General features: G+C 65.9%; 3 protein-coding genes across 4 annotated transcripts; 1 reads left to right on the top strand and 2 right to left on the bottom strand.

Annotated features, from left to right (window-relative positions):
• Window positions 1-7550: 7550 nt before the first annotated feature.
• Window positions 7551-16775, top strand: STK11 (serine/threonine kinase 11). The gene is made up of 9 exons (XM_027085922.1): window positions 7551-7866; window positions 8665-8754; window positions 9342-9474; window positions 9565-9701; window positions 10452-10579; window positions 12769-12826; window positions 13048-13241; window positions 15196-15409; window positions 16236-16775. The coding sequence occupies exons 1-9, from the start codon at window positions 7616-7618 to the stop codon at window positions 16456-16458; spliced, it is 1428 nt and encodes a 475-aa protein (XP_026941723.1). The 5' UTR covers window positions 7551-7615; the 3' UTR covers window positions 16459-16775.
• A 358-nt stretch (window positions 16776-17133) lies between these two features.
• LOC113608917 (voltage-dependent calcium channel beta subunit-associated regulatory protein-like) lies at window positions 17134-19331 on the bottom strand. Its single transcript, XM_027085946.1, has one exon. It carries the CDS (start codon window positions 19298-19300, stop codon window positions 18104-18106), a length of 1197 nt encoding a protein of 398 aa, XP_026941747.1. The 5' UTR covers window positions 19301-19331; the 3' UTR covers window positions 17134-18103.
• Window positions 19332-19927: 596 nt separating this feature from the next.
• LOC113608899 (voltage-dependent calcium channel beta subunit-associated regulatory protein-like) lies at window positions 19928-26119 on the bottom strand. Of its 2 annotated transcripts, none has more exons than XM_027085884.1 (9): window positions 25878-26119; window positions 24017-24130; window positions 23799-23938; window positions 23470-23534; window positions 22981-23125; window positions 22610-22781; window positions 22261-22398; window positions 21642-21852; window positions 19928-20351 (listed from the first exon to the last, which is right to left on the bottom strand). In XM_027085884.1, exons 2-9 carry the CDS (start codon window positions 24107-24109, stop codon window positions 19954-19956), a joined length of 1362 nt encoding a protein of 453 aa, XP_026941685.1. In that variant the 5' UTR covers window positions 24110-24130; window positions 25878-26119; the 3' UTR covers window positions 19928-19953. The 2 variants fall into 2 exon arrangements, with proteins under 2 accessions (XP_026941685.1, XP_026941684.1); XM_027085883.1 differs by having other exon boundaries at window positions 20025-21271.
• Window positions 26120-26704: the final 585 nt, after the last annotated feature.

The following is a 26704-nucleotide window of genomic DNA, read 5'->3' as shown; positions in this document are numbered from 1 at the left end:
GTTGCGGTTGGGCGTCCTGTGCTCTCGGCCGATGCGGAACCCTCCTCGGAAGGGGGCGCCCCTCACCCCTTCTGCCCTCCCGGCTGTCCGGAGGGCTGAGGTGCCCGGCGGAAGCGGCCGGCGTTGGTTTGGCTGAGAGCAGTTGGGCTCGGAAAGGGGCCTGCCCGCCGCCGGCAGGTTTCCGCGCAGCGCGCGGCTCTTAGTAGGGCTGGGGACACGCGGTTTGTTTATCCTGTTGGAGGGGGACCGTGCGGTTGCCAAAAATAATTGTTTGCACCGGCTTATCAGTCAGCAGGGGGGAACTTCGCCCTTTCTCACTTTTCTGGGATGTGACACAGGACACTTTGGCGAGTCGCAGGCCCGGTGACTCCTGAGAAGGGGGTCAACTTGTGACCCCGCAAACTTTTTACACGTATTTTTTCAGGCATCCGTCTGCCCCTTGACATCCCAGAGATGGTGGGGTCTGTGTGCAGACCCCACCGCCGCCAGGACAGTGGGAGCCCTGCCTCCATCTCTCTTGCTGGTTTCAGGAGGGGCCACCCATCCTTATCGCTGCTGCCCTGCCCGAGCCGAGGGGTTTATCTCACGGGCCAGGCGGCAGCGGGACTGGCTGGTGACCTTGGCCGGTACTGGGAGTGCTGCTCCCAGATCCACTTTCATTCCCTCCTCCTGGCCCCCCTGCTCTCATGCAGTGTGACAGCGTGCTGCCCAGCTGTTTTTGCCTGCTCTGGGCTGCCTAGGGTGGTCAAGTCGGGGAGCAGGGTGCTGAGACCTGATTGGCTGTGGTCAGTGCCCCAGCTGTGGACCCCCGGCGAAGGTGGGGCCAGGCGCCCCAGGGCCAGTTGTTCAGTTCTCTGTGCCCGTCTCTTACCTGCAGGGTGGGGGTGGGGCAGGGGCCACCGGTGTCCTGGGGAGACAGGCCAGGGGACAGCGGGTGCCCTCCTGTGGGCCAAGCGAGGCCATGCCTCTCATCAGATCCCCACTCCCTGCTTCTAAGTCACATTTTCTCATTAAGGCAGAAGCGTGTGGGGGAGACGTGGCCCTCGGGATGCCAGTTGGCCGTTAATCCGGGTTGGGCCCCCCCACTCTCCAGGGCTGGTCCTCGTCCTCCTGGCTCCTCTTAGGCCTCATCCCTGGATCTGTCCAGGGAACGCAGTGCTGTGCTCTTGCAGAATGGATGCACCCTCCCTCCGCCTGAGGTCAGCCTGGGTCCATGGAGGTGTTCTGGTGCCGGTGCTTTACGCTGGGCTGCTTTGGCACCCCAGGCCCCAGCCTCTTGGGAGTAGCACCCCGAGGTAGGAGGGGTTCCCAGAGTCCGTCCCCAAGGGGCCAGGCTGCTTTCCAGCCCCAACTGATCTGTCTGGCTAGAGTCGCCCAAGCCCACCCTGCTGGCCATCCCTGGGGCTTCAGGGAGTGCATGCGTCCAGGGGCGTGGACTGGGGGCAGCAGAGCTGAGTGGGTCCCAGCACATCCGCAGACGCGATGGAGGTGTCGAGCGCCCACTTCTGCCAAAGCATGATGTACACGTGATAAAGGCCCTTCCCACATGCAAATGCACATGCTCAAGGTCAAGTTAGGGGACGTTCATTCACCACCCAAAGCGTACCCTCGTGCTCTGCTGCCCCACTGGAGGGTCGCAGCCTGCTGGCTCCCAGTCCTCGTTTCCTGAGCGGTCAGCCACGATCCCAGGAGCTGTGGAGACACAGTGTCCATCCGAAGAACCAGAGGGGAAACTGAGGCCCAGGAGGCAGAGTGGTTGGCGGTCCACAGCCGGCCTGGCAGTCAACACGAGGTGTCACAGCTGCAGGGCCTGGGCCGGTTCCTCCAGCTTAGCCCTAGAAGCGCAGGTCTTCACCTCTCTGAGGCCCCTTGGAGCGCAGCGCTGGCCCCGTGCGTTCACCTGCCGTCTGCAGCGTGTGGCGTGAGGACCTGCTGGGTATGCGGCTGCGGGTTAAAACCCACCGCGCCTCCTTCCTTGGGCGCTGTGAGGGGGCGCGCCCTGCTCGGAGGCACCCTGTCCCCTTGTTCTGAGTCCTGACAGAGTGCCCCGGGTTGGAGGCCGGAGGAGGTGAGGCCCTGGGCTCAAGCAAGGGCTGGGTGTCCACTCCCCGGCCCAGAGATCCAGGCTTCTGGGTCAGCCTTGCCGCCAGGCGGCTGCAGGGAAAAAAGGCTCCTTTGTCTTGGAGAGACTTAATGAACTCAACTCCAGACTCTTCTCTTGGAGTGAAGCATCCAGAATTTTCCAGAGAAGCCTCAAGAGTCCTCCAGCTCCAGTTGGGATGGGAAGCTTTTCCTTAAAGAATGCACTTTGTGTTAAAGGAGGTCCTCCCCGCTTGTGGCTCTTCCCAGGAGGGCTGCTGTGGGTCTGTGCTTGTCCCCCTCTTGCTCACAAAGACTAATTTGCTCTTATTGTAAAACACAAAAGTTCTGAAAACCACCGAGAAGTAAGACAGAAATTACTCATTGTTTTAATACTAATGCCTTTGCCACGCTCCCTTCGAGCCTTTGTTTAGCATGTTTTCGTCACCTATCCAAGCACTTTTTAATGAAAAATTAAACTCCCCTAAAGATCATTTTCAACAGTAAGTTGTACCTGCTTGCTTTCCCGGTTGGCAGCAGAAGCCGCGCTGGCGCCTCCCTGGCTGGGGGCAGCCGTGGGGTTTCGCACCCATACAGACGGTGGGCACACGCCCCTCTGACGCAACCCCCCGGGGAAGTTGGGTGGCAGATGGGCCCCGCTCACGGGATTCTCACCTGTCCCAAGATACTGTTCTTTGTGGGCTTTCATCAGCTGTTTAGAAGCGTACAGCGGCCAGGGCAGTCTGTGTGCCCCATGGCCCGTCTGTGTGAGGCAGGTCAGGGTCTGTACCCAGTGTGTGCGGGGTGCGGGCACTTAGCCGTGCGGGGCCGGCGCTGGGCGGCTCGCGGCCCTGCCAGCCTCCTTCATCGGCGTCCCTGCCCGTGTGGCTGGGTCCCAGCAGGCCGACGCCAGTCTCTAGGCTGGGCCTCCCTTGGCCAGGCCAGTAGCGACTGGCAGGTACTTAAACCTGGGGGGTGAGTGGTTGGGATTTTAGCACGTACAGCAGAGCCTGGACTTTGCTGGCCTTTGTTCCCGTCCTGAGTGGCCTCTGCCAGGTCCTGGCATCTGCTGGGCACCTGCCCCCCACCCCCCCATTGGGAAGGATTCTGCCGTGAGGCCAGGCTGGCAGCGATAGGGCACGGCTGGTCCACTGAGGCGCCCCGCACTGAACGTCCTCGCGGCCTCCCTGTCTGGTCCTTCCCTGGCCAAGGGGTGTGACTGTGAGGTGCAGTGGGAGCTCAGGGGCCATTGGGATACACCCCAGGCTGTGGCGCAGGGGGTGGGGGGGGACACTGGCTCCTCACTCAGGAGTGTGTTGGGAATCACATCAAAGCTGCCCTTTATCCCATGTTGACCTCATGCTGCACGGCGATTCGTTCTTTTACACGGCGATTCGTTCTTTTAACGGCTTTAATGAGACATAATTTACGTGACGTAAAATTCAACTATTAGCAGGTAACTCAGTGTCGTTTAGTATTTTCAGAGAGTGTAACCATAACCTCTAATTCCAGGACATCCCTCCCATCCCCTCAACAGGAACCCCGCCCCCATCAGCATTCACTCCCCCAGCCCCTGACAGCCAGGAACCCACTCCCTGTCTCTATGGATCTGCCTGTTCTGGACGTTTCCCACCAGTGGAATCACACACCGTGGGTCCTTCTGTGTCTGGCTTCTCTCACTGAGCATCGTGTTCTCAGGGTCCATCCACGTGGTAGTGAGTGTCAGTGCTTCACCCCTTTTCAGGTGATGTTCCCGGGTGTGGAGGGACGTGGTGTATCCACTCAACCGTCAGTGGACATTTGGGTTGTCCCCACTTGGTGCCCGTTAGGAATTGTGTTTCTGGGAAGCTGCGTGAGCGAGTGTTTGTGTTGAACTTCACTTTTAGTGAATTCCTCCTCATTTTAGTCTCTCTCCCGGATCCCCGATGGCCTCTTGCCATATGATTAGAAGCATCAGCAGAGAGGCCAAGGGGTGAGGGGGGTCTTGCTCAGTGTCCCTCGTCCAGAGCTGCCATCGTCCCCTCCCCTGCTCTCTGTGGACCCATGCCTGTCACCATCCCCGTCTGGAGGGAAAGAGGTGGGTGCATCCCCGGCGGCTGTGGGATGGGTGACCGTGGTGGCAGCTCCTTTCCATTCCTCTGTGAGCTCCAGGGGCTCTTCCGTTTCCCTCCTGGGTAGTCAGCGAGTCCATCCCCAGCAGCCCACTCTGCTCAGGCGGCACTGCAGGCAGGTCCCTGTGACACCCGCCCTGAGCAGCTGCGGCCGGGCCGGAAGGCTCAGCTTCCTGTCACTTTACTTCCTGCATCCTGGCTGAGCGCCTGGCTTTTCCTCTTTCTTTAAATACTGTTTTTCTATTTTTCCGGTCAGTGGTGTGCTTTGTAGGAGACGGAGAACTCAGAGAAGGTGTAGCAGCTCCTCCCTGGCCGGGTCTCTGCAGTGAATGTCTCGGGGGTCCTCCACACCCATTTTACCCGCTCGGAGCGCACATCTCCATGCCACCTGTGGGTGTGGTTCTCCTCTTTCGGAGGAGCTGGACACTGTAGCCACTTCTCTGGTATCCATACTGGAACTTACACATTTTTCTCCAGGAGGTTTCCATCACGGTTAACTGACCACATGAGCGCTTGACGCACCCACAGCGCGGGGACCTCCCTTCAGGGCTGGCTTTGTCGGCATCGGAGTAGGGGGTGAGCTGTTTAATTGTGGAGGGAGGGGTGCTGCCGTCCGCCTCCTCCCGCACAGAAGTTTGCCCCAAAGGCAGTGGGCGGATGGGGAGGTGCGGCCCGGAAGATGGTTCCAGGCCCAGGTATCTCACGGCACAGAAGGCAGAGCCATGGGGCTTGTCCTCGCTTTGGAAGGCCTGGGGTGAGCTCCCCGGGGCCCCTGGACTAGCCGCGGGCCCCCCTCCCAGAGCTGCCACGCGTGTTATTGGCAGCCTGTGTCTGAGTTCAGGCGGGTTCCCACACTTGGGTCGGCAGACGCTGCTTGAAGCCTGGCTGTAAGCGCTCCAGGTGGTGGCCACGTGTTGGCTCCAGGTACGAAGGGCCTTCTGGTGTCCACACGTGTGGTTTAGTTAGCCGCTGCAGCGCCTCTGGATGGAGACGAGAGGGAGAGTGCCCAGAGCCAGCTTCCCGGGGAGGCTGGCACAGGATCAGAGTCTGCGCTGGGCCCTCCCTCAGCCCCCCCGGAGCCAGCTTCCCAGGGAGGCTGGCACAGGGTCAGAGTCTGCGCTGGGCACCCCCCTCAGCCCCCCCCAGCTTGTAGCTCGCGACAGCTTGCTCCCCACGTGACACCCTTCCCTTCTGGGCCGCAGACCCCATGGCGGCTCTGGCCAGGTAGCTCAGCGGGTACTTGGCTGGCTGGGTGGACGGCAGGTGCCAAACACTGGTCTCTGAGGGGAGCCGGCTCTGCACCTGCCCCTGGAACCCCTGCCCCTGGGACCCCTGCGAGGAGGAGTTCTATACTCAGTCCTGGCAGGGACCCCAAAGGCCTGGTCACCACTGTCATGACAAAGGCTGCTGTGCCGTGTGGCCCGGGGCGGCCACCAGCCCTCGACTGTCAGAAAGGGAGGGGACTTGCCCGCGGGGGAGGGTCCTTGAGTCAGCAGAGCTGAGCTCTGGCCCCGGAGAGCTGGCAGCAAGCAAGGCTGGGAGTCAGAGCTGTGGGGTGGTCTGGGCGAGAGCGGGAAGGACGCCTGGGGGCACAGCGCCGCTCCCTGACAAGTGGTGGTGGACCCGGAGCGTCAGAGGTGCACCCAAGCCCCCACGGACAGGGCACCCACCTGACCGGGGCCTGACCCACAGGGGCCTGGTAAGGTCCGTCCGTTGCAAGACTGAGTGAGTGAGTGAGATCTGGGGGACCAGCACTGGGGCCCGAGGTGGGAAGGTTCAGGGAGCACTTGCCAGAGGTCAAGAGGGGCTCACAGGCCAGAAGGGGCGGTACAGGGTCTGCTCCCCACACCCCAGAACGTTCCTGGTCCTTTATAGCAGGACTGTCACCTGGGCCGTCTTGCCCCCAGGGATACCTGGCGATACCTGGGGACATCTGTGGTTGTCACGATGAGGGAGGGGGGCTCCTGGCATCAAAGGGGTGGAGGTCAGATGCTGCTCCACACCCCATAGAGCCCAGGACACGCCAACGTCACAGTGCTGAGGCGGAGCTACTGTGTGTCATTTATTTGGGGGAAAATTGAGTGTGATCCCTGTTCACACTGGACACCAGGATAAATCCCAAAGGTCAGGCGGTGTAAACCAGGGTGACCCCAACGTCTGTGAGTCTCCTCCCCTCTCTCCCACTCAGGTGTGGATTGAAATGTGTGCAGCATCCCAGACCTCAGAGGTCAGGTGGTTAGGGATAAGCGCGGAATGATGGGGGGAATGAGGGCAGAGTTACTGCTGCGCCCCGCAACCCTCTGGTGAGGGTGGGAGTGGGGTGGGGGGCAGGCCAGGCAGGCAGTGAGCTCACGGGAAGCAGCTGTAAAGCTGTGTTTCCTCCAGCAAGTCGGTGGCCTCCTGTGCTATGGGTCTGGGGAGTGGGTGCTACACAGAAATGCTGTTTCCGGGGCACCCTCCCTTCAGAGGCTGCATGAGTGCCGGGCCAGGGAATCTGCATGGGAGGAGGACCTACGCTGGGGAGGGTGGGTGGTGTCGAAGGCACAGGATCCGTGCTGGTGTGCGAGGGTGGGGTGTGGTCAGGAACGGCTTCCTGGAATAGGCGACCTCTTCATGGAATGTGGACAGTGGGAGGCATGCGCCTCGGGTCTCATGACGTTGGGGACCCCTCACCTGCCCGGCTGGTCTTATGTTTCATGGTTGGGCTTCCCGGTGAGGACTTTAAAAAATCTTTATTGACGTATTATTCACATACCATGCAATTCGGTGGCATTTAGTATCTTCGTAGCAACTCTCATCTTTGTCTAGTTCCAGAACATTCCGTTACCCCAAAAGGAAGTCCTGTCCTCATCAGTCACCCCATCCCATCCCCAGTCCCTGACAACCAGGAACCCACTCTCTGTCTGTAGACTGGCCTGTTCTGGACGTTGCCCATCAATGGAATCACACACTGTGTGTCCTTCTGTGTCTGGCTTCTCTCACTGAGCATCGTGTTCTCGGGGTCTGTCCACGCTGTAGCGAGTGTCAGGGCTTTCACCTCTTCTCAGGGTTGAGTGATGTTCCCATGTGTGGAGGGACACTGGAGTTGTATCCGCCCTTGGGCTCCCGTGGACAGTGCTGCCATGAGCACGTGTGACCGGGTCGCCGTGCTCTCGGTCCTCCCGGGCACGTGCCCTGATTGGAGGTGCTGGGTCAGTTGGTGACTGTTCAACCTTCTGCGGAGCTGCCCGCCCCCCCCCCCGCCCCCAGCTCCTGCAGGGAGTCCTCGTGGAGCTGCCCTGAGAGCGGCGGGGAGCCTGGGCTTCAGTTCCAGAGGGAAGAGTGGGTGGGGGGATGCGGGGACCTGGCTGGAGCCCCAACTCCCGCGTGCTCTCCTGCTGTCCTCGCGCGGCCTTCGCTGTGGTCTCTGTGCGTCTTCAGTTAAAATGCGGGTACGGGGCCTGGTCGTGTTGCTGGGCTCGGGGACATGCCCAGGACTAGCTGCCCCTGTGCGGAGCTGCTCACTCCGGTGCTGCCCTCTGCACGGTTCCTGGGGGCTGGCGGCACTGCCGGGCCAAGGGGCTTGGCTGACGCCTCCGTCCTCTGTCTTCAGGGAAATCCAGCTGCTGAGGAGGTTACGGCACAAAAACGTCATCCAGCTGGTGGACGTGCTGTACAACGAGGAGAAGCAGAAGATATATCCTTTTGGGGCTCGGGGTGCCAGGTGTTCCCTGAGCGCTGCCGACCTTGGGGCTGGGGCCCCTCTCCAGTGAGTGCCCACGGGGGGCGCTGCAGGATGCAGGCTGGTTCTCTGCTTAGATTTCCTGTTCTCATGTGGAGCTGGGGCCCTGCTGTCAGCCTGGTCCCAGGAGCGAGACGCTTTCCTGGCTTCTGTTTGGGGGGCTGTGCGCCCTGGCCTGTGGCGGATGCATGGGGGAAGGGATGGGGAGTGTGTCACTGCGGCAGTGGTGTACTGGGAGTGTCCTCGGCCTTCGCCCTTTACTCCTGGGCTGCAGCTCCGAGAAGCAGGGTATAGGGGCCCCAGGGCCTGCTGAGGGGCCTGTGTCGCAGAGGGGCCTGTCACTGACTCGCTGGATGCAGGGTGATGGGGGTCCTCTCCATCCTAGTCGCAGGGCTGCCCCTCCACGGTGTAGATGCGGCTGGGGGGCTTCAGCCTGGCCCTGGGCTCCCCACCCCTGCTCCGCAGCCCCACCCCTGTGCTGCCCTCGTCTCTCCCTGGCCTCCCGCCCCTGCTCAGGCCTTCTCTCCACAGGGCCAGCACGCCCCTCCTCGCTCCTTTGGGGGCCAGGGCTGGGGCTTGAGCTCCTCCTTGGGGTGTGGAATGACCGGGGGGCTTCCTGCAGCACCTGTGATCCCTCTGGGGTCTCCAGCTCACTGCACTAGTGCAGCCTTCACCCCCTGGCATCTGTTCCCTGGGGATGGCCCATCTGGGGCAGAGGCTTGGCTGAGCGTGCCTTCCTTAGCACTGCCGCACGTATATGGTGATGGAGTACTGCGTGTGCGGCATGCAGGAGATGCTGGACAGCGTGCCCGAGAAGCGCTTCCCCGTGTGCCAGGCCCACGGGTGAGCGTGCGGACCCCACTGCTGCCCCCTCCGCCCCCGCCCGGTCACTCACGGGTCCAAGCTCCTCTCTGTGCACCTCCCTGCCCCACTGTGGCCGCCACCGAGGCTTTGGGGCCTCCTGTGCTTGGGAAGCTGCTGACAGCGGCCTGTACTGCCCCGGCTGGCTAGTTCTCCTGGGCAGTCAACCCCTAACACCCAATTGCTGTAGGACCAGCTGGCCTGTGGTGTGAGGGGTCAGTGGGTTGGCCTGGGTCCCTGGCCCCAGGGGGGACGGGGGGCAGCAGGGCTGTATCCAGGCCACAGAGGTTGGGATGATAGCAGGGCCCCTGGGCTGCCCAGGCTGGGGGGGCAGCTGGGGCAGGTGCCCGTGGTGGGAGCTACTGCAGCGGGGGCCCAGGAGTGGCTCAGCCCAGCCACTGGCCCTCTGGTTCCCTGATGGGCTGCCCGGCACCGACGGCCCCTGAGCCTCGGCCTCCCATCCTTGGTCCCGCTGGGTCGCTGCAGGCAGCTGTTCCAGGCAGCTGAGGTTCCCGACAGGTGGGGCCGCGCCTCTTGGTGCGGTGGGTCACAGAGGCTGTGCCCTGCAGGTACTTCTGCCAGCTGGTGGACGGCCTGGAGTACCTGCACAGCCAGGGCATCGTGCACAAGGACATCAAGCCCGGCAACCTGCTGCTCACCACGGGTGGCACGCTCAAGATCTCCGACCTGGGCGTGGCCGAGGTAGGTGCCCCCCACCCCCAAGCCAGACCCGGGGTGGGGTCCCAGCCCCGCCGAGGGCCGCTCCCTGAGGGCTGTCTGGTGCTGCTACAGGCCCTGCACCCGTTTGCCGAGGACGACACGTGCCGGACGAGCCAGGGTTCCCCCGCGTTCCAGCCGCCCGAGATCGCCAATGGCCTGGACACCTTCTCTGGCTTCAAGGTGGACATCTGGTCAGCTGGGGTCACACTGTAAGTGCCCCTGGGCCTGTGTCCCTCCACCCCAGGGGTCCTCCATCACCACCCCGGCCCCAGGTACCCCGTCTGGGCTCCAGGCTTCCCTGACCTGCCCCTCCTGGCAGGTCCCCCAGCTGCTGCTGCCCCCTAGAGTCTGTGAAGGCCACAGAGCCGGGGTCAGGAGCCCCCATGGGTGGGGAGACAGGCACTGGGACCGGCCATCCTCCTGGCCCCCGCCCACCTTGGGCTTGTGCTGGTCTCCACCTGCGCTGCTTCCCACACCGGCCACAGTTGCTGTTGGGTGGGTGTTTCCATCCTGACTCCTGGGGCTGAGAATTCTCAGACACCATGAGTCGCCGGCAATGCTCGGCCCACCGCTGCGTACCCCCGACCCAGACGCCGCCACGTGGTCGTCTGTTCCTCCATGAGCTCAGGTGGCACTGGGTGGGCCTGTGTTCTCTGGAAGCGTCTCCTGCCCGAGGCGAGTTCACGCTGCAGCCCCCTGTGCGCGCAGCCAGTGGCATGGGTGTCCCGTTTCATGTTACTGAGAGCTGACTCATATACCGTTGACCCACCATGTCAGAGCGTGCCATCCGGTGGCTTTCCATATCTTCCTAGTGAGCCGTCACCACCATGTGTTCCAGAACGTTCTCACCAAGTCCAAGTCCCCACAGGTGGGGGTGGTTAAGGTTCGGGACCAGACTGGCTCCAGGCTGGGGCGCGAGGCAGGCCCTCCTGACTGGTCTGTCCTTCCTGGGGCCGCAGCTACAACATCACGACAGGCCTGTACCCGTTCGAGGGGGACAATATCTACAAACTGTTTGAGAACATCGGGAAGGGGGACTACACCATCCCGGGGGATTGCGGCCCCCCACTCTCAGACCTGCTCAAAGGTGAGGCCCTCGAGGCAGGAGGCTGGGCTGTAGGGGTGGGTGGGGTGGGTGGGCTGGCGGCGGGTACTGGGGCCCCCGTGGGTTTCCCGTGGGCCGACCCTTCTCTGTGCAGTTCCCCGACACGGGGCGGGGCGGGGTGGTGCAGAGCCTAGTCGGGTGTGGAGAGCAGTGGGCGCAGGGGCGCCTGCGAGGGGCCGCTGGCTCCTCTGGGCTCCACTGCCTGCCCTGGGCCTTCGTTCCACCCTGTTCTGATCCCCCATCCCTACAGTGAAGTAGCAGCGGGGACCCCAGTCCGCCTGCTAAGTGGGGGTCTCCTGTGGGGGGGGGGGGGGGCCTCTTCCTGCTGCAGTTCCCGGCCTGTACAGCAGGTGGCGCTGTCTGTGTATGGCAGGGGCCTGTCTGGGCGTGGATGGGTGAGAGCCACACCAGCATCCTGGGGCTTGCCTGAAGTTAGTTTTGATGACGCAGCACATGCAGGGTATCGCCCTGTGTGACCGACACCGTCCTAGGTTCCCTGCCCACAGTCCCGGGCTCTGTGTAACTGACCTGACCCTCGGCTTGTGCTGGACGCTGGGTCAGTGCCCGGCCTTCGTGTGAGGCACAGCCAAGAGGATCTTCACAGCCCTGCGTGGCGCCTGAGCTTTCTGATGACTGAGTCTCGCTGGTTCTTTGGCTTGTTAGCGAAGGTGAAATGAAGCTGGGCAGCCGCGTTCCCAGTGCTCTGCGGCCCCCCCCCCCCCCCGCCCCCCGCAGTCCAGGCCTGCATTGCCAGCTGCCCCAGGGCCCTCAGAGGGGTGGGCGTACCGCCTGCCTGGGGTCTTCTTGGAATGTGGGAGGAGCCAGCAAGCGGGAGGCGGTGGCCTGGCTGGCTCAGTCCCAGCCCTCCCCACCTGAGCACTCCTTAGCAGCTCGTGGGCCCCGTCCTTGGGGGTGCCCGGAGCGTGCCCCCTGGCCTCCCCCAGCTCCACTGAGGGCCGAGGGCTGTTGCAGGCGGTGAGCTGTTGTTTCGGACTCTCCTTCCCTCGCCAGGGGCTGGTGGGTTGGAGTTTCCTCTGTACGGAGCTTTCTTTGCTCCAGTGACACAGATGATGATCTGTTGCCACCCTCGCTCTCATAAACGCTCAAAACAGCCCCAGGAGGGGCCGACGAGATGGCAGAGGGCACCCGTGTCCCTGTCCCCAGGTCCAGGCAGGGTGTCCCATTCTCGCTTCCTCCGCCCAGGCCTGCCTCAGGGCCTTTGCACTGCACTCCGCATGCAGGCTCCTCCCGGCCACTGGGCTGTTGAGCCGCCTCCCCCGTGAGTGTCTAGAACACCGCGCTGGCCCTGCCCTCCTGCAGCGAGCCCGCGACCCTGACCTTTCCTCCTCTCTCACATCACTCAGACACTCAGCTCTCTGAGCCCCAGCTTCTGAAATGGCCTCTCGTTTCCTGAGAACAAAGGCACCTCCAAGAGGTGGTGTGCAGAGCCCTGCCACCCCCATCCCCCCTCTGCGTCACGCTCGGTCCTCCCGTGGGGAAGGGGGTGGGCACTTGAGCATGGTGGGGGCTGGGGACCTTGGGCCCTGGGCCCCCTGCAGCCCTGCGGGGGGGGTGCCGCCCTTTGCTGCTTCGGGCCAGCCCAGCACAGCCTGCAGGTCAGCCTTGCCCCTTCTGAGTGTCCGGGTGCCAGGCAAAAGGCCCTCACACCAGTGTCTACATACGGTGTGTTGCCCTCGAGGCCTCCGGTTCTCCTGCCGCTGCCTCGGGGGGCTTTGGTGTCCTAGCTAGAATGGCCAGTCACAGGCTTTGCTGGCCAAAGCCGGTGGGCACCAGCAGGGGCGAGCCATGTGCTTTGTCTCCTTAGGGCGTGTGAACAGGTTCAGGGTCACTGGGGTGGGCTGTCCGTCCTGCGTCCCAGCCTTTTTTGGTCTTGGTCCTCCCAACCTGGCTTTGTAGTGTCTGCCGGGCAGCCCCTCGTGTCAAGACAGGGAGACGGCCCCAGCTGTGTCCTCCGTTCAGCTGGGGGCTTAGCATCTGCCCCCGTGCTGGGCACCCGGCTGTAGAGGCCAGGCCTGCGGGGGAGGGGGCTCCGCTCACTCACGCCACCCCCTCCCCTGTACGGGCACCCACGGGCGTCCCCACCTCTCCCAGGCAGGGGAGGGCCCTCTGCCCGTGCTGGCCCCTGCACCCACCGCTGGTCTCCCCGGCAGGGATGCTGGAATACGAGCCGGCCAAGCGGTTTTCCATACAGCAGATCCGGCAGCACAGGTGAGTCCCCGCAGGGCTCCCCACTTGGGGGCCCATGTGGTGAGAGCAAGTGGGAGCAGGGGAGGGGGAGGTCAGGGCTGCGGGGGTCTTGCTGGCTCAGTCTCTCCCGTTGGGCCCCTTCTCCCTCTCCCACCCCGCGTGGTTCTCAGCGGGAATTGGGGGTGGGCCCACGTGGTGAGCCAGGCAAGCCTCCGGCTGCCGTGACCCGCTGGCTTCCGCAGCTGGTTCCGGAAGAAGCACCCGCCGGCCGAGGAGCCGGTGCCCATCCCGCCGAGCGCGGACTGCAAGGACCGGTGGCGCGGCATGACAGTGGTGCCCTACCTGGAGGACCTGCACGGCTGTGCCGACGCTGCGGATGACGAGCTCTTCGACATTGAGGACGACATCATCTACACTCAGGACTTCACGGTGCCCGGTGAGTCCCCGGGGGTCACGGGAGAAGTGGGGAGGCCCCGCCCCCGGCCCGAGGGTCCAGTGGCCCTCCCCGCAGTGGCCACCCTTTTGACGAGTGGCCTTCTTCCCCAGGTGGCGAGGAGGCGTCTGAGGCAGGGCTTAGAGAGAGAGACCCGCAGGAGAGCCAGTGCTCAGACCTTTCTGGAGAGGAAGCTGAGGCCAGGGCCGCCGAGGAGCTCCGGGCAGAGCTCGGGCCCTAGTGTAGCGCTGCCCCACCCGCCTCCCCGCGGTGCTGTGCTATCCCGGGGCTGGTTCCGCAGGCTCCTGCATAAAGGTCTGCCCCGCTGAGCGTGTGCGGGTCATGCTTGTTTCTTTCCGGCTCGCCGCCTAGGGCTTAGGCGTTTACTGTAGAAGGAGCCCGTGTGCAGGGTGGCCAGTGGGGCCTCCAGGGAGCAGCCCCAGGGTGGGTCCGCGTGTCCCACTCTCCTGGGGGCACACTCAGGCCTCTGGTGCATCTGGCTGCAGCTGTTCCCCATGGGGTCCTGGGGTCAGGTGGGATGCCCCGCCCTGGGAACCCTGGCCACGGTCCAGTCCTGAGGCCTCCTGGATCCTCTGTCCTTTCCACAGGATAGAAGCAAGGTGTCCTGTCTCTCAGAGGCACTAAGGCCCTGGGACAGGTGCCTGGGCGTGAGCCTTGCTGGTCAGCCGGCTGTAGAGGCACTGACCACACACCGTCTCTTCAGGCCTGTTCCAGAGGCTTGGGGCTGCTTTGCCTGGGTGGGGGAGGGCTTGTTCAAGAGCGGCTCTCTGGGCCGGAGCCAGATCCCTGGCCTGGGAACGTCCTCCACATGAGACGTGGGGACGGACGGTCCTGTGCTGAGGTTGGGCAGCCGCTTCTCGCTGACCTGCCCGTGGGCCGGCAGAGGGCCGTGTTGGGGCTTCTCCCGTTCTGGTCCTGTCGTGTGGTCACGGTCAGAGGCTGGCTCTCAGCTGCTCCCCTGGGTCCCTGGTCCTGCCGTCCACCCTGAGGGCTGGTGCTGGGCCTTGGGCCGGGTGTTGGTTGGTCGGGGCCAGTGGCCCCATTGCCTTGAGGGCATGTGGGGCAGATCCCGTGCCCTCCAGCCACCCTCCGACCGTGGTCACTGTGCCAGAGGCTGGGCCCCAGGTGATCTGCGCAGAGTTTCGGTGCTCAGCGCCCCTGCAGCCCCCCTCCCCCTTCAGAGCAGGCAGCTGACACTGCCCCACGCTCTGGGTTCTGACCTGAGACGCTTCCCGGTCACGGGCCGGTGCCTCCCGGCTAGGTTCAGAGGCTGAGTCAGGCATAGGACGCCATTGGTGGAGACGGGGCTCCGTGTGCGGAGGAGATGGGCTTGAGGCAGCTGCAGGCAGTTTCCTGCCGACATCCATGGGAGGGGGGTGCACCGTGGGCAGCACGGGCTTCCCGCACCCTTCCCTCCCCCCACGCCTCAGCGGGGACAGAGTGGGGCGGGCGGCCCCGGGCCAGTGGCCCTGGGACCCGGTGAGCACTGGCAGCCCACACAGTTGGGGCCGGGGCATGGCAGGCACCTGTGACGGCCTCTCCGTTTGTGCCGGCGTGGAGAGCCGGGGCGGGCTCTTGTGGGAGAGACGGCGAGTCCGGACACCCGGCCCGAGCCCAGCCCCTCCGAGTCCCACGGGGCCCAGCGAGGTCTGGCCATCGCACAGGTGAGAGAGCCAAGGCTCGGGCCCCAGGTCCCTGATGTCCACCGTGTTCCCACCCACCTGAGTGCAGGGCTCCACTCACACCTGAACAGGCAGGTGAGCGTAGGCTGGGCCCCGCCCCAGCTGGCTCGAAGGCCAGCCCCGCTGCTCCCCATTGGCAGGACCTGGTGGGACAGGTGGTGGAGGTGCCCTGGGCCCGGGCAGGCGGGGCGCTGGGGGCGTGTTGGTCGGGAACCCCCAGTCAGCACAAGTTTGCCTTCTCCTTCCTAGGACAGGTCCCGGAGGAGGAGGCTGGGCGGAGCGCACAGAGCCGGGGCCCGCCCAAAGCCGTGTGTGTGAATGGCACCGAGTCAGCCCAGTTGAGCGCCAGGTCGAGGGCGGAGCGCCGGGCCAGTGCCGCCTCCAACCCCGCCCGCAAGGCCTGCTCGGCCAGCAGCAAGATTCGCCGGCTGTCAGCCTGCAAGCAGCAGTGAGGGTGGCCGCCTGCAGGTGGGAAGTGGCGGGGACCGGAGGAATGGGTTGGGGGTGTGCCGTGGGCACTGCCCTGCTTGGCTGGTGTCACTGTCCTGCTTGGCTGGTGTCACTGTCACGGCCTGTGCCTGTCGCCCCCGGGGTCTGGGTTGGAGGTCACTTTCATCAGGGCGTTGGCCACACACTGGGGTCGGGGGGCGGCGTGTGCAGGATCAGGGCCCCTAAGCCGGCAGCCTGTCTTGCAGACCTGCGGGGCTCACCCCCACCCCGCCAGGCTGCTTCTGCAACAGGGCGATGCTGGCGTCAGACCAGGCTGGGGGTTGGGGGGTGAGCAGGTCAGGAGGGGCTGGGCTCTGACTGAGGCCGTCATCTCCCCTCCCTGCTTCCTCTTCCCAGCCCTGACCGCCCAGTCCACAAAGGGTGATTGGGCCCCAGAGGCATTGGAGACCCCATCGCCTGCTCAGGATGTGAGCAGTGGGGTAGGGGTCTGAGGCTACAGCCCCTGTCCAGCCATGTCCCCTCTCCCAGGGAGCTGCCCCTGAAACACCTCCCAAGGAATTTGTATGCCAGCAGCAGAACCAGCCAGGTGGGGTAGGAACTCTTTGGAGGGAGGCCCGGTTCCGTGGCAGAAAGGCCGTGCTTAATCCCACCAGGTGGCCAGAGATGCCCGGGGTGGCTCTTGAGGCAGTGCAGCCCTCCCTAGCCTCCTGAGGCGTCTGACAGCACTGAGGCATGACCAGGCCTCAGTTTCCCCACCCTCTGGGCGGCCCCAGGGGGGCCTGCTTCCTGGGATGCAGGGCCTTTCGTTGACCCAAAAGTGACCCACCTTCTGTTCTGGTCTCAGCCTGTCTCCAGGAGCCCCGGCCAGGTCCTGCTCAGTCTTCGCGCCGACTGCTGGCCTGCCGCCCACTGCCCAGGAAGGCGGCCGCTGCACCCTTCGTGCTGACTGCCCCTCCGGAAGCCGGAGGGTCCTGGAGGGCTGTGGTTGGGGGACAGCAGGGACTGGGGTCCGCCCTCCCCTGGTGGCCGGTGGACACGACCTCCTGCTGACTGCAATCCTGTGCTGAGCCCCTTCCCCCCGCCGGGGGAGGAGGGAGTGGGCCCGGCGCGGCCCCACGCCAGCCCTCGCCATGCACTTTACGTTGAGACTACTGGTTCTCGCCCGCCCCGACCCCTCTTTTTACTCTGCCGCTCATTAGCGCCTCCCACACCTGGTGATGTGTTCCCACCAACCACAGCCTCAGCGGGACGGGCAGGACAAGTGGGCCTGTCGACCGAGATGCATGCCCAGTGCCCAGGGGAGCCCGGCGGCTGCCTTGTTTTCATTGTTTGGTTGGTTCTTTTTTCTTCTTTTTTAAGAAAAAATAAAACAGGTGGATTTGAGCTGTGGTTGTGAGGGATGTTTGGGAACTGTGGGTGGCAGGACGTGCTGTCAGGTGGGGGGGTGTAAGTCTGAGCCTGAGCCTGGGGCCCTTTGTGGACCCCACAGTGGACGGGCTGGCCCGGGTCTGCAGGTCTTGCTGGTGGTGCCGGGTGGAAACGTGGGCCTCCCACGCGTGTCTGCCTCTGGCCATGCTGGATCTCTGTGCTCTCTGGTGACCCGGCTTCCCCAGAGCTCTACAGGCCCCTCTGCTCAGCCCAGGGGCCACAGCTCCACAGTGCAGTGGCCAGGGGGGCCTGATCCCCTTTCGCCCAAGGCCTCTGTACTCCTGGGTCCCCAGAGAAAACCCAGAGCAAGCAAGAGTATGCAGTAAATATAATCAATCAGAAAACAGAACACAAACTCCATCACTGGATGGTACACAGACAGCACGAAGCTTCGAGGGGCGGGGCAGGGCGACTCGGCCGCTGGCGAGGGCTGCCCCATCTTTTGGCAATAAATAAAGCTTGGGAAACTTGAAACTTTGACCGTTTGGGGTTTGTGTCTCAAACACTGGTGAGTCCTGGTTGCTCTTTGGACGGTGTGGTTACGGGAAGTGCGGCCCGCTCAACATGCGGAGGGCGGGTTCAGGGTGCAGACACCGGGAGGAAGGGGACCGGGGGGCGTGTACAGGGCTGGGGGCGGCGGCGGCGAGTACGGTTATTGCTCGGAGGGGGCGCGGACTGCCGCGAGCACTCGCCGCGGTGAGGTAAACGGCTTCGGGGGCTTGGAGGCCACGGCCTCGAGCTAACCTCACAGCCCGGGCCCGCGCGCCCTCTCTTCGCGGAGCCTCGGCGCCCCTTGGTCCCTGCGCGTGCGCCTTAGCGCGAACTCCGGCGCGTGCTAACCGGACGCGTGCGAACCGGACGCGTCGCTAGGCTCGATTGGTGTTGGGAGGGGCGCTCTGCGCATGCGTCTCGCGCAGTCGGCTCGCACTGCCCCTCCAGGATGCAAGCCCTACGCATGCGCTTCCCGTTGCGTCGTGCCGTGGACGCGGCGACCCCGGTCACTAGCCCGAGGCCGCTGTCTGGGGCCAAGGGAAGTTGAATGTGGTCCTCGGAACCCCTAAGTTGAGAATCCGCCACACTCCCTTTAGTCGACCCGATGAAGTGCCCGGAGGGGACTGTGTGCGTGCGCACTTTGGGCTGGCGCAGGGTGCCTGGGGCACTGCGTGCGTGCTCGAGGCCCGCGGTCCCAGCGCAGGCGCGCCGGGGCGTCGCACCTCAGGTGTGTCCAGCGCCGAGGCCCCGCCGGTGCCGACTAAGCTGACGAGGTGGGCGCGGGGCGCAGGCTTAGACCGGGCTGTGGTCGGGGGACGTGGGCGCGGCCACGGCCAGCGCAGGGGCCGCGGCGACAGGCTGGGCCAGGCGTGGCGGGAAGAGCCTGTCGTCGAGGCTGGCCGCCAGCTTATCCAGCAGCGCGCCCGGGGGCCCGGCGCACAAGCCGGAGCCAGGGCAGCCGCCGCCGGGCTCCTCCTCGATGACGGGGATGGGAGGCGCGGCCGGGTCGTCGCCCACACGGACGTCGGGTGGGCAGTCGACGCTGTCTCCGCGGCGCAGGGGTGCGCGTGCGGGGCGGGGGGCGCCGGGCTGGGCTGCGGGTGGGGCGGAGGGTGCGGCACGCGCGCCTGGGTCGCTGTGCTGCCGGCCGCGCTGCTGCCACTGCTTGCGCGTGTGGGGGTGCGGGTGTGCGCGCGCGCGGTGGCGCGCTGCGGCGGGAGGGGCGTCGTCGAAGTGCGGGTCGTGGCGCAGGAACTCGTGGAACAGCGCGTCTGTCTTCTCATCGATGCTGTAGTCGCGGCGCGGGGCGCGGCGAGGCCAGGCGCGCGGGCTGCCAGGCCGGGCGGGCGCCTCGGGCGTAGGACCCTCGAAGCTGCAGCCCACGGTGGCTTCGCGGCCCGAGCTCGTGAAGGAGGAGCGCTTCTCGGGCGCGCTGGGGGGCCCGTCGTCGCCCGCGCCGCGGCCCTCGATGCTGGCGTAGCCACTGTCCATCTGCAGCAGCTTGCGCGGCCCGCCCGCCTCGCCGTCCGCCGTCCGTGGTGTGGGCGGCGGCGAGGGTGGCGGGAAGGCGGGTGCGGCGCCCCCGGAGCCCGAGCTGTCGCCGCTGCGTACCGAGTCGCGGTCGTTGCCGCTGCTGCTGTGGTCTGAGGCGGTGGCCGCGTGCAGCTCGAGCGAGGCGCGCAGGCTCCAGATGTCGCGATAGATGGTCTGGGCCTGCTCTGGCTCCGCGTCTCGCTCACCATCTGAGTCTTGCTGCTGCTCAGGCCCCGCGCTGACGCCGCACTCCGGGGGGAACTCGGGGCTCGCTCCTCCTGCGGCGCCCACCTCCTCGGCTGCCTCTAGCCTGCAAACCAGGCCACAGCCGTCAGGAGGCAGCCCAGGCACCCCGCACCCCCTCCCCGGCCACCCTGCCTCTGGGTCCGGGAGGGTGGGCACGGGTGGGAACCCTCTAGGGTTGGCCAGGCCCTGTGGAAGATGATGTATTTGCATGCTGCCTGTTCACTCTGCACTGGATGCTTTTCGAGTAAACCTGGAGCCGTCCTGGCGCCTGCCGTTCAACCAGGGCCTCTTACAAAATGTGACCAGAGCATCTGCTGCCACTGCAGGAGGTTGGCCCCTCGCCCAGAAAGAGTGAAGGCTGTTCTCGGGAGATGGCCTTCTTTGACTAAGAGCTTCGTGTACCAAGGGGTGGCTGGGGATGGACTGGACCAAGCAGGGTCCAGCTCAGCCCCTACGCCTGGGTGACTCTGAGTGTGTCGCCTCAGCCCCCCGCCATAGACTGACAAGTAGCCAGGAGGAAGATACACACGAAGGAAGTGTTAACTACCCAGACCAGGAAATGCCCAAGAGTCGGGAGCCCTGCTCCCGGGATCCAGTTCCCCATCCCACTGACGTGGACCCAGAGCTTCAGCAGAGTTGTCCTTGGGCTGGGGGAGGGGGTACCGCTGGCAGAAGTGGTCACAGCAGTTTCTGAGTAGCGGCCTCCAGCCCTCAGGAGCATGGACAGGCAAGAGGGACCCTGGGGCCACAGCGGAGCCCTTCAGGCTCCACCAGGAAGCAGCGATACCCACGCGGACACATACCCACAGCGGCCCTACTTGAGCAGGCATTCTGTCTTGGAGGCCCCGCCCGCCCCTCTACCCTTACCCAGTCTCCCCCTGCTTCCCTCCTCTGGTCCGTGCTGGAGAGGTGGCCCCAGCGAGGCAGCCTCCGGGAAGGACGGTGGAGCCAGAGGAACACGAACACGACCACCTGTCCGAAGGGCGGGGAGAGCGCTCCCTGGGCCACCTATGGGGGACGGGGTGGGGCAGGGGCCCACCCCTAGCACCTCTATCTACTGAAAAATACCTGCCGAGAGTGGGGGGCGGGCTGGCGGGGCTGGCGGGGCTGGCCAGGAAGGGGCGGGGGCTCGGGAAGGCCACGGTGTCGCCAGCGCTGGCGATGTACTGGATGAAGTCCACGTGGGGGGCGTCCCCCTCCTCGTGCTCCATGCTCTCGCTGGCTGCCCGCTGCCGCTGGAAGTGGTGTCGCTTGGGGGAGCCTGTGCAGAGGAAGGTACAGCAGCCTGCCTGGGCCCCTCCCACCGCGGGCCCCACCCCCTGACCCCTGAGCCAACAGAGCCAGCCTGGACCAGGTGAGCATGTACCCAGCCGTGCAGGTGGGGAAACCAAGGTGCCGAGGGCAGAAAGACCAGGACCGAAAGCCCAGCAGCCAGGGCAGGCGGGACTGGAGGTGCCAAGGTGGCAGCATTGGTCCGAGTGGCCCTGGCAGGCAGGTGTGGCCAGAGCACAGCCTTGTCCTGGACACCAGGTAACAGACACAGCCCGACTAGAGTGCCAAAGAAGGCCGAAGGTGGGGGAGAGTGAGGGACAGGTGAGGGGGGAGAGGTGACGCCCTCTCCTGCCAGCTCCAGCCCTGCCGGCCCAGGGCCAGGACCCTCCCACAAGGGAGGCCTCAGTGGGAAAGCCTCAGGGGTGGGGATGACAGTCACCCAGCAAACAGGTTCTGGGTGCTTCTGTGCCTGCATTTGCCTATAATCAACCTCCCGAATCACAGGCTCTGTCTGGGCTCCCAATGGCACAGTGGGACGAGCCCTCCCCTCCCCTCCCCTCCCCGGCCAGGAGCACTTCAGCCAGAACTGACCCCTCCCCCCACCCCACAGCAGCTGGAGCCGGGCCCCAACAAGGGGACTGGCACTGTCACTGGCCACGCACCTTCCCTGGCCTCCAACACTGCTCATCCCCTCGCCCCGCCTTTCCTGGCAGTGGGACCCACCACCTCCGCCACAGGGCAGCAGGCACCCCAGCGCCTGGCCCCGCTGAGCTCCCATGAGCAGGGATGGTTGTAGCTGTTGGTGCCACCTCCCCCCCAAGACACACATGCATGGTCCTTGGGTTGAGGTTTGGAAGCCCTGTATCCAGGGCCCCGTACCAGGGGTCTGCAGGATCGAAGGCCCACCACCTGTAGTTGTAAATAAAGTTTTATTGGCCAAAGCTGTACTCTTTTACACGCCATCTAGGGCTGCTTTCACGCCACCGCAGCAGAAACACTGACCGCAGAACCAGAAACACACCATGCAGTGCCTCGTAGGTGACGCTCGCTGATGCCCGCTCTAGCCTGACAACCCCTTGTTTTACCGGGGCTCAGCGTGCAGCCCTGGCTCTTCCTCCTGACCAGCTCTGACCTTGGGCGAGATGCCCGCTGGTAAGCGGGCGATGCCGGCCAGCATGGGGTGGGTGCTGGGGACCCCTCCCAGGGTGCAGAGCCGCCTGCTCCACATTCTCCTGGGGCCGCCCCTGGGCCTCGCTCCCCACCAGGGACCACAGCTCACCTCTCGTGTCCAGACTGGACGCCCGCTGACTGGGCTCCAGCTTCCATTTCTTGACTTTGAAGTAGGGGCTGGCCCCGTCCAGGCTGGCGTGGCGCCTCAGGCGGGTGAAGAACTGCAGGACGGGGCCTGCCCCAGAGGCTGGGCCTGCCTCCCCAGGCCCTGCTGTGGCCCCTGGCCCACCAGGCTTTGCACTCCTGGCCCCTGCATCCAACTGTGAGGGAAGAGGGATGCTCTCAGACCCCCCAGCCTCTCCCTGCTGCGCTAGTGCCAGCCCAGCCCAGGCCACGCGGCACTCACACAGAAGGCAGAGGAAGAACAGGGGGCTGGGGGTGGGCTGGGGCCTCCTCCCCCTGAGAGAGAGGCTCCCCAGGGCTCGGCCAGGCGCTGGCCACCTCTGTTCCCCCAGCCCTGGACACAAGGGGTCCCGTCCCCTGGGCTGAGATGGGTCCCTGACCACACCCTCTGCAGCTGTTGGACTGCCCTGTGTGCAGGTGAGCCAGCCGTGCATGTGCCCTGTGTGCCACCTGCCCCTCTTCCCCCCAAGCTCGGGGACCAGGCAGGGGGCCACAGGCTGCCCCGTCCTGGAGTGGGATGGGGGATGCATGTGCGGGGGCCTCACCGAGGTGCCTTCCCCAGAGTCACTGGAAGCCGAGGGGCTGATCTCGAAGTCGGCAGGGCCCACGGCCGAGTTGTAGGGGTCACCTGGCAGGGCGGAGCTGGGGCCCACAGAGCGGCCGGTGAGGGCCTTCCCCGGGGGCTGTGGGACAGAGCCGGGGTGGGGAGGAAGCAGTGACAGGTCAAAGAGCACGGGTGGGGGGGATGCGTGCTGGACCCGCCACCCGCTGGACCCGGCCAGGCCCCACTCCCCACCCGGAGGTGAAGGGTGCAGCCAGAAGGTGGGAAAAGTGGTGCCTGCTGGGGGAGGGTGGGCCGCCCCTGAGCTCGGGCCAGCTGCCACCCCAACTCACCTGGAAGATGGCAAGGCTGGCCTTGGGGGCGGCCGTGGGGTGGGGTGTGGCAGTCGCACTGGCCTCGCCTGAGTCACACTCGTGGATGGTGACGATCTTGAGGGGCGGCAGGTGCAGGTGGGTGAGGCGGGCGTTCTTCAGGTGGTGGAAGTCCCCCTCGGTCAGGGTGTACCTGCGCCCAGCGCGCCTGCCCGTCACCTTGGGCGAGCTGGGTCCCTCTACCCACACCCCAGCGTCCTCCCCGGCCCCACCGTCACCCTGCCCGCCGAGAGTGGGGGACAGCCAGGCACCGGCGGGGGCCAGCTCTGCCCCGCAAGCCCAGCGCAGCAAGGTGACCTCCCAGGTGAGCCCCGGCACTGGGCCCTCCTTACCGGCGGCCCTTGTCCTGCGCCTTCCGGCTCTGCTCAAACAGGGCCGCCTCGTTGAAGGACACCCGGCGGCCGGTGGAGCTGGTGGACAGGAAGCGCTCGGTCTCGGCGTCCTGGCCCTCGGGCTCCTCCCCCCTGAACTCGGGGTCTGTGAGGAGAGCCAAGAGAGGGTGGGCCCCGGGTGGGCCGCGCCGGGCGCCGGCGGGCGGCTGGGCTGCGGGGCTGGGTCGGGAAGGGAGCGCCGAGGGCCCGACTGACCACCGGGGGCGGGGTGGGGGTGTGGAGGGCACTCGCTCATCCGCTCACACACTCACTCACGCAGCACGCGCCTGTGAGCACCTACGCGTGGGCTTAAGGAAACAGAGATGAGTCGGACTCGAGCTGCGCCCAGTCTGGTGGGGGAGACAGACAGACACAGATGGTCAGGCGGCCCGGGGGGGGGGGGGGGGGGGCGGACAGACGGGCAGCGACAGGCCTGGCAGGGCTCCTCACCTTGGGCAGGGCGGGCGCCATTGTCCAGGTAGCTGGTGGTGGTCTTCTCTGCTTCCTCTGTGGCTCTGGGGAGGGGCAGCAGGAGAGCAAAGTGGGCCAGAGGACCCAGGGCACTGCCCACAGGGTCCCCCGCAGGGCTCATGGCCACCGGGGCATCCTGAGCTCACGGAGCCCACTCCCTCGGACCCACCCCATTCTCCCAGGCTCCTGCGCAGACACGTGGGCACCGTCACTCAGAAGCAGGCCCAGCGCCCCTGCGGCGTGGGCTCTTAGGCTGACCTGTCCTAGCTCCCCTGCGGGGCAGGTCGTGGGGCTGGGGGCCCGCGCACCTGTGGACGCGCCTGTGGACTTCCCAGCAGCGCCTGCAGAGCAGCAGCGTGCCCGACAGCACCACGAGGGTGCCCCCAACGAAGAGCGCCATCACCACCACCAGCAGCATGTAGTTGTCCAGGACAGGGTCGGGCTCCCCCTGCGGGGCCAGCGTCAAGGGTCAGGGCCTGTGGGCGTGGACTCTGGCGGCCCCGCCCCCCACACCCCCCTCACTCACGGTGGGGCGGCCCGTGGCGTTGTCCCACGTCGTGGTCAGGGCGACCGTGGTGGAGGTGGTGGCGGCCGTGGCCATGGTGGCCGTGGGCTGCATTCTGAGGCTAGGAGGAGGGGCCTGGAGGGGCAGGGCCTGCTCAGCTCCAGCTCCTCTGTCCCTCCTCCCGCTTTCCCGGGAGCTCGAGCAGGGGACCACACAGGGCGGTGACTCACGAAGAGGTGGGGAGGAGCCCCGAGGCAGCCCCCACCCGGGTCAGATCAGACATCCATGTCCCCATCTTTGAAAAGGGGGAGGCGCGTGCGTATCAACAGCTTCCCCAGCCGGTGGGGCCGGCCCGGCAAGGTGGCATGGGGCCGGAGCCCTGCCCAGGAAAGGAGAAGTGCCTCTGCGAGGAATAGGCAAATTGAGGCTGTCAACTCACTCCCGCCAGACCCCAGGGGCCCTGCCTGCACCATCAGGGAGCGGGAGGGGCCGCCTCGGCCCCAGGAGACTGGTTCCAGAATAGCGGGGACTCGGGCCATCCCTGGGGCTGGCCAGCCCGGGGAGAGGGTGGAGGGGCTGAGCGCCGGGACTCCAGGTTACGACTCCTGGATGTACAGGTTCCCCCTCCGCCCAGTACCGGTGGGAGTGAAAAGGCCAAAGGAGGCGCATCTGTTCCCAACCCTCAAGAATCTGGTTCCCATGGCGACTGAGCTAGCAGGCCAAGCTGGGGGGGGGGGGGGGGTGGCAGGGAGCACTGGGGGGGGGAGGGGGCGCGGGGGAGGGAGGCCTCCTGCAGGGGCGGCTGGAGCCAGCCCCGGGCGGCAAGATGGCTGCTGCCGCCGCCGCCCGCCGGTGCCCGGTCGGCTGCGCGCCCCCGCCGCACCCGTCCCCGCCCGAGCCGGCCGGGCTCCACGTCTGCCTGGAGCCGGGGGCACTGAGGCAGAGAGGGTCTCAGTTCTCGGGAGAGGGACTGCCTGGACCTTGCACCTGACCGCCCTCCCCAACACGCGGCTCTTCCCGGCGGGAAGGACCGGTGGCCGCATTCTGGAATCTCAGGAAACCGAGTCCGGGGCCGGGACGACCAGCAGCCCTGAGTGGGCACGGCGCGCGGCCCGTCCCCACACGAAAGGGAAAGCCTGTGTACAGGTTCCAGCGCCCCCAACCCTTTGGGACTTTCACCCTACTCGACAGCGGGGGAAACTGAGGCCCATAGCAGGGGAGGGTCCGGGAAAAGCCAGGTGTCCTCGGCACTTCGGGTCAGAGGCTGGCCGCGGCTCCCCTGCATTCTCGGGGGAGGGGGCGCCTCTATGTAGGTCGGGAAATGAGTTCAGGTTAGGGGGGAGGGGGCAGAGGCACAGGGACGATGACAGGAGACCAGGAAAGACAGCAGGAGGCCGAAGGGGAAGGGAGGTGGACTCCTAGGGAGCAGGTGGGGACGGGAGACCAGGGCGGAGGTTGCCCACGGGCCACCCTAAAGTCCTGCCGGGCCTCGGCTCCCGATCGGGCTCGCCACCGCGCCCACCCCCGCGTCCCCAACCGGCCCGGGGGACCGGGATGGCGAGCGATGAGATGCAGACAGCCGACCTCGGGCACATCTCAACCCCGGGCTAAGCCCGGGGGCGGAAACGCCACGGCCCTCGCCGAATTTCTCAGGGGGAAACTGAGGCTGAGGGAGGGCGTGGGCGAGGGTCCCTCTCCGGGCCGCCGAAGACGGGTGCAGAGCCTGGCAGGTTGGCCCCCACGCCGGCCCTGGCCCCTCCGCTCCCTGCCTCCGGCCTCGCCGCCTCGCGGGAGAGGGCCGGTGGTCTCTAGCCAGGGCGGGCCGTGCGGCCTCGGCCTGTCCCCCGCCCGCCCCGGTGCAGCCCCAGGCCCGCGCGCCTACCTCAGCGCCGGGGCGCGCGGCCCATGGGCGGCGGGCGGGTTGCTGCACGGCGCTCCCGGCGGGCTCCGGCGCCCGGTAGCCGCGGAGCAGGCGGAGAATTTATGAATGGAGAGCTCGGCGCGCGGGGGAGGCAGGCGCGAGAGGAGGGGTCACACACGTGACCGCGCTGGCGGCCAGCCCGCTCCGACCCGCTCGGTGCCGCCCGGTGCTGCCGGGTCCCCGGCCGGCCGCCCCCACCTCGCTCGCCGCCGCTTCTCGCTTGCTCCGCGCCGGCCACCGCCTCCCCGTCCCTTCCGGCGGGGGCGGGGGGCGGAGCCTGTGCTCCTGGGCGCCCCCTCCCCACGCGAAGCCGCCCTCTCCCGAGGCAGCTGAATCTCCGCCCCCGGCCCCTGAGGCACGATTCCCCGACCTTCACTGGATCCCCGGGGACGGGGGACCAAAGGGGTGTTGGTCCCAGGGCGCACGACTCCCCGCGGCCTGGAGTCCGGGGGTGCCCAGACTCCCTAACCATCGCTTCCCCCGTTTGGGAGTCTCCGGGGTGCACAGCCTAGGGGCTCCAGGGCACATGTCCCACTTTTCTTCCCCTACATGGGCAGCACTGTCAGGGTTGTCTTGTTGTTAGGATGAGCAGCAAAGATAATGGAACACAACGCATTCTGAGTGCCACCAGGGCTTGCCTGGGGTGGGGCGACAACAGGACTACCCCTGCAGAAACCCCATGCCTGGTCAACCCCAAACTGCTCTTTCTCAGACAGTTGTGCCTCATCTTTCTAGATGCTCAGGCCACCAATCTGCCACCAGCCAGGTCGGGGTCCCATCCCAGCCTG

The sequence above is a fragment of the Aethalodelphis obliquidens genome, unplaced genomic scaffold (assembly GCF_003676395.1).
Source record: "Aethalodelphis obliquidens isolate GAN/ISIS:26980383/991018 unplaced genomic scaffold, ASM367639v1 scaffold53, whole genome shotgun sequence".
Classification (NCBI taxonomy): Eukaryota; Metazoa; Chordata; class Mammalia; order Artiodactyla; family Delphinidae; genus Aethalodelphis; species Aethalodelphis obliquidens.
This window is presented reverse-complemented; position numbering and strand designations above follow the sequence as displayed.

Bases quoted from the DNA above. Each gene is read 5' to 3' on its own strand.
- STK11 (XM_027085922.1), top strand. From the start codon at position 7,616: ATGCGGGTACGGGGCCTGGTCGTGTTGCTGGGCTCGGGGACATGCCCA. The intron at 8,755-9,341 runs GTGAGCGTGCGG...TGTGCCCTGCAG, and splicing joins CCCGTGTGCCAGGCCCACGG to GTACTTCTGCCAGCTGGTGG. The intron at 9,475-9,564 runs GTAGGTGCCCCC...GTGCTGCTACAG, and splicing joins CCGACCTGGGCGTGGCCGAG to GCCCTGCACCCGTTTGCCGA.
- LOC113608917 (XM_027085946.1), bottom strand. From the start codon at position 19,300: ATGCAAATACATCATCTTCCACAGGGCCTGGCCAACCCTAGAGGGTTC.
- LOC113608899 (XM_027085883.1), bottom strand. From the start codon at position 24,109: ATGCAGCCCACGGCCACCATGGCCACGGCCGCCACCACCTCCACCACG. The intron at 22,399-22,609 runs GTGAGTTGGGGT...TCTGTCCCACAG, and splicing joins CCAGCCTTGCCATCTTCCAG to CCCCCGGGGAAGGCCCTCAC. The intron at 21,272-21,641 runs GTGAGCTGTGGT...TTACAACTACAG, and splicing joins GTCCAGTCTGGACACGAGAG to GTGGTGGGCCTTCGATCCTG.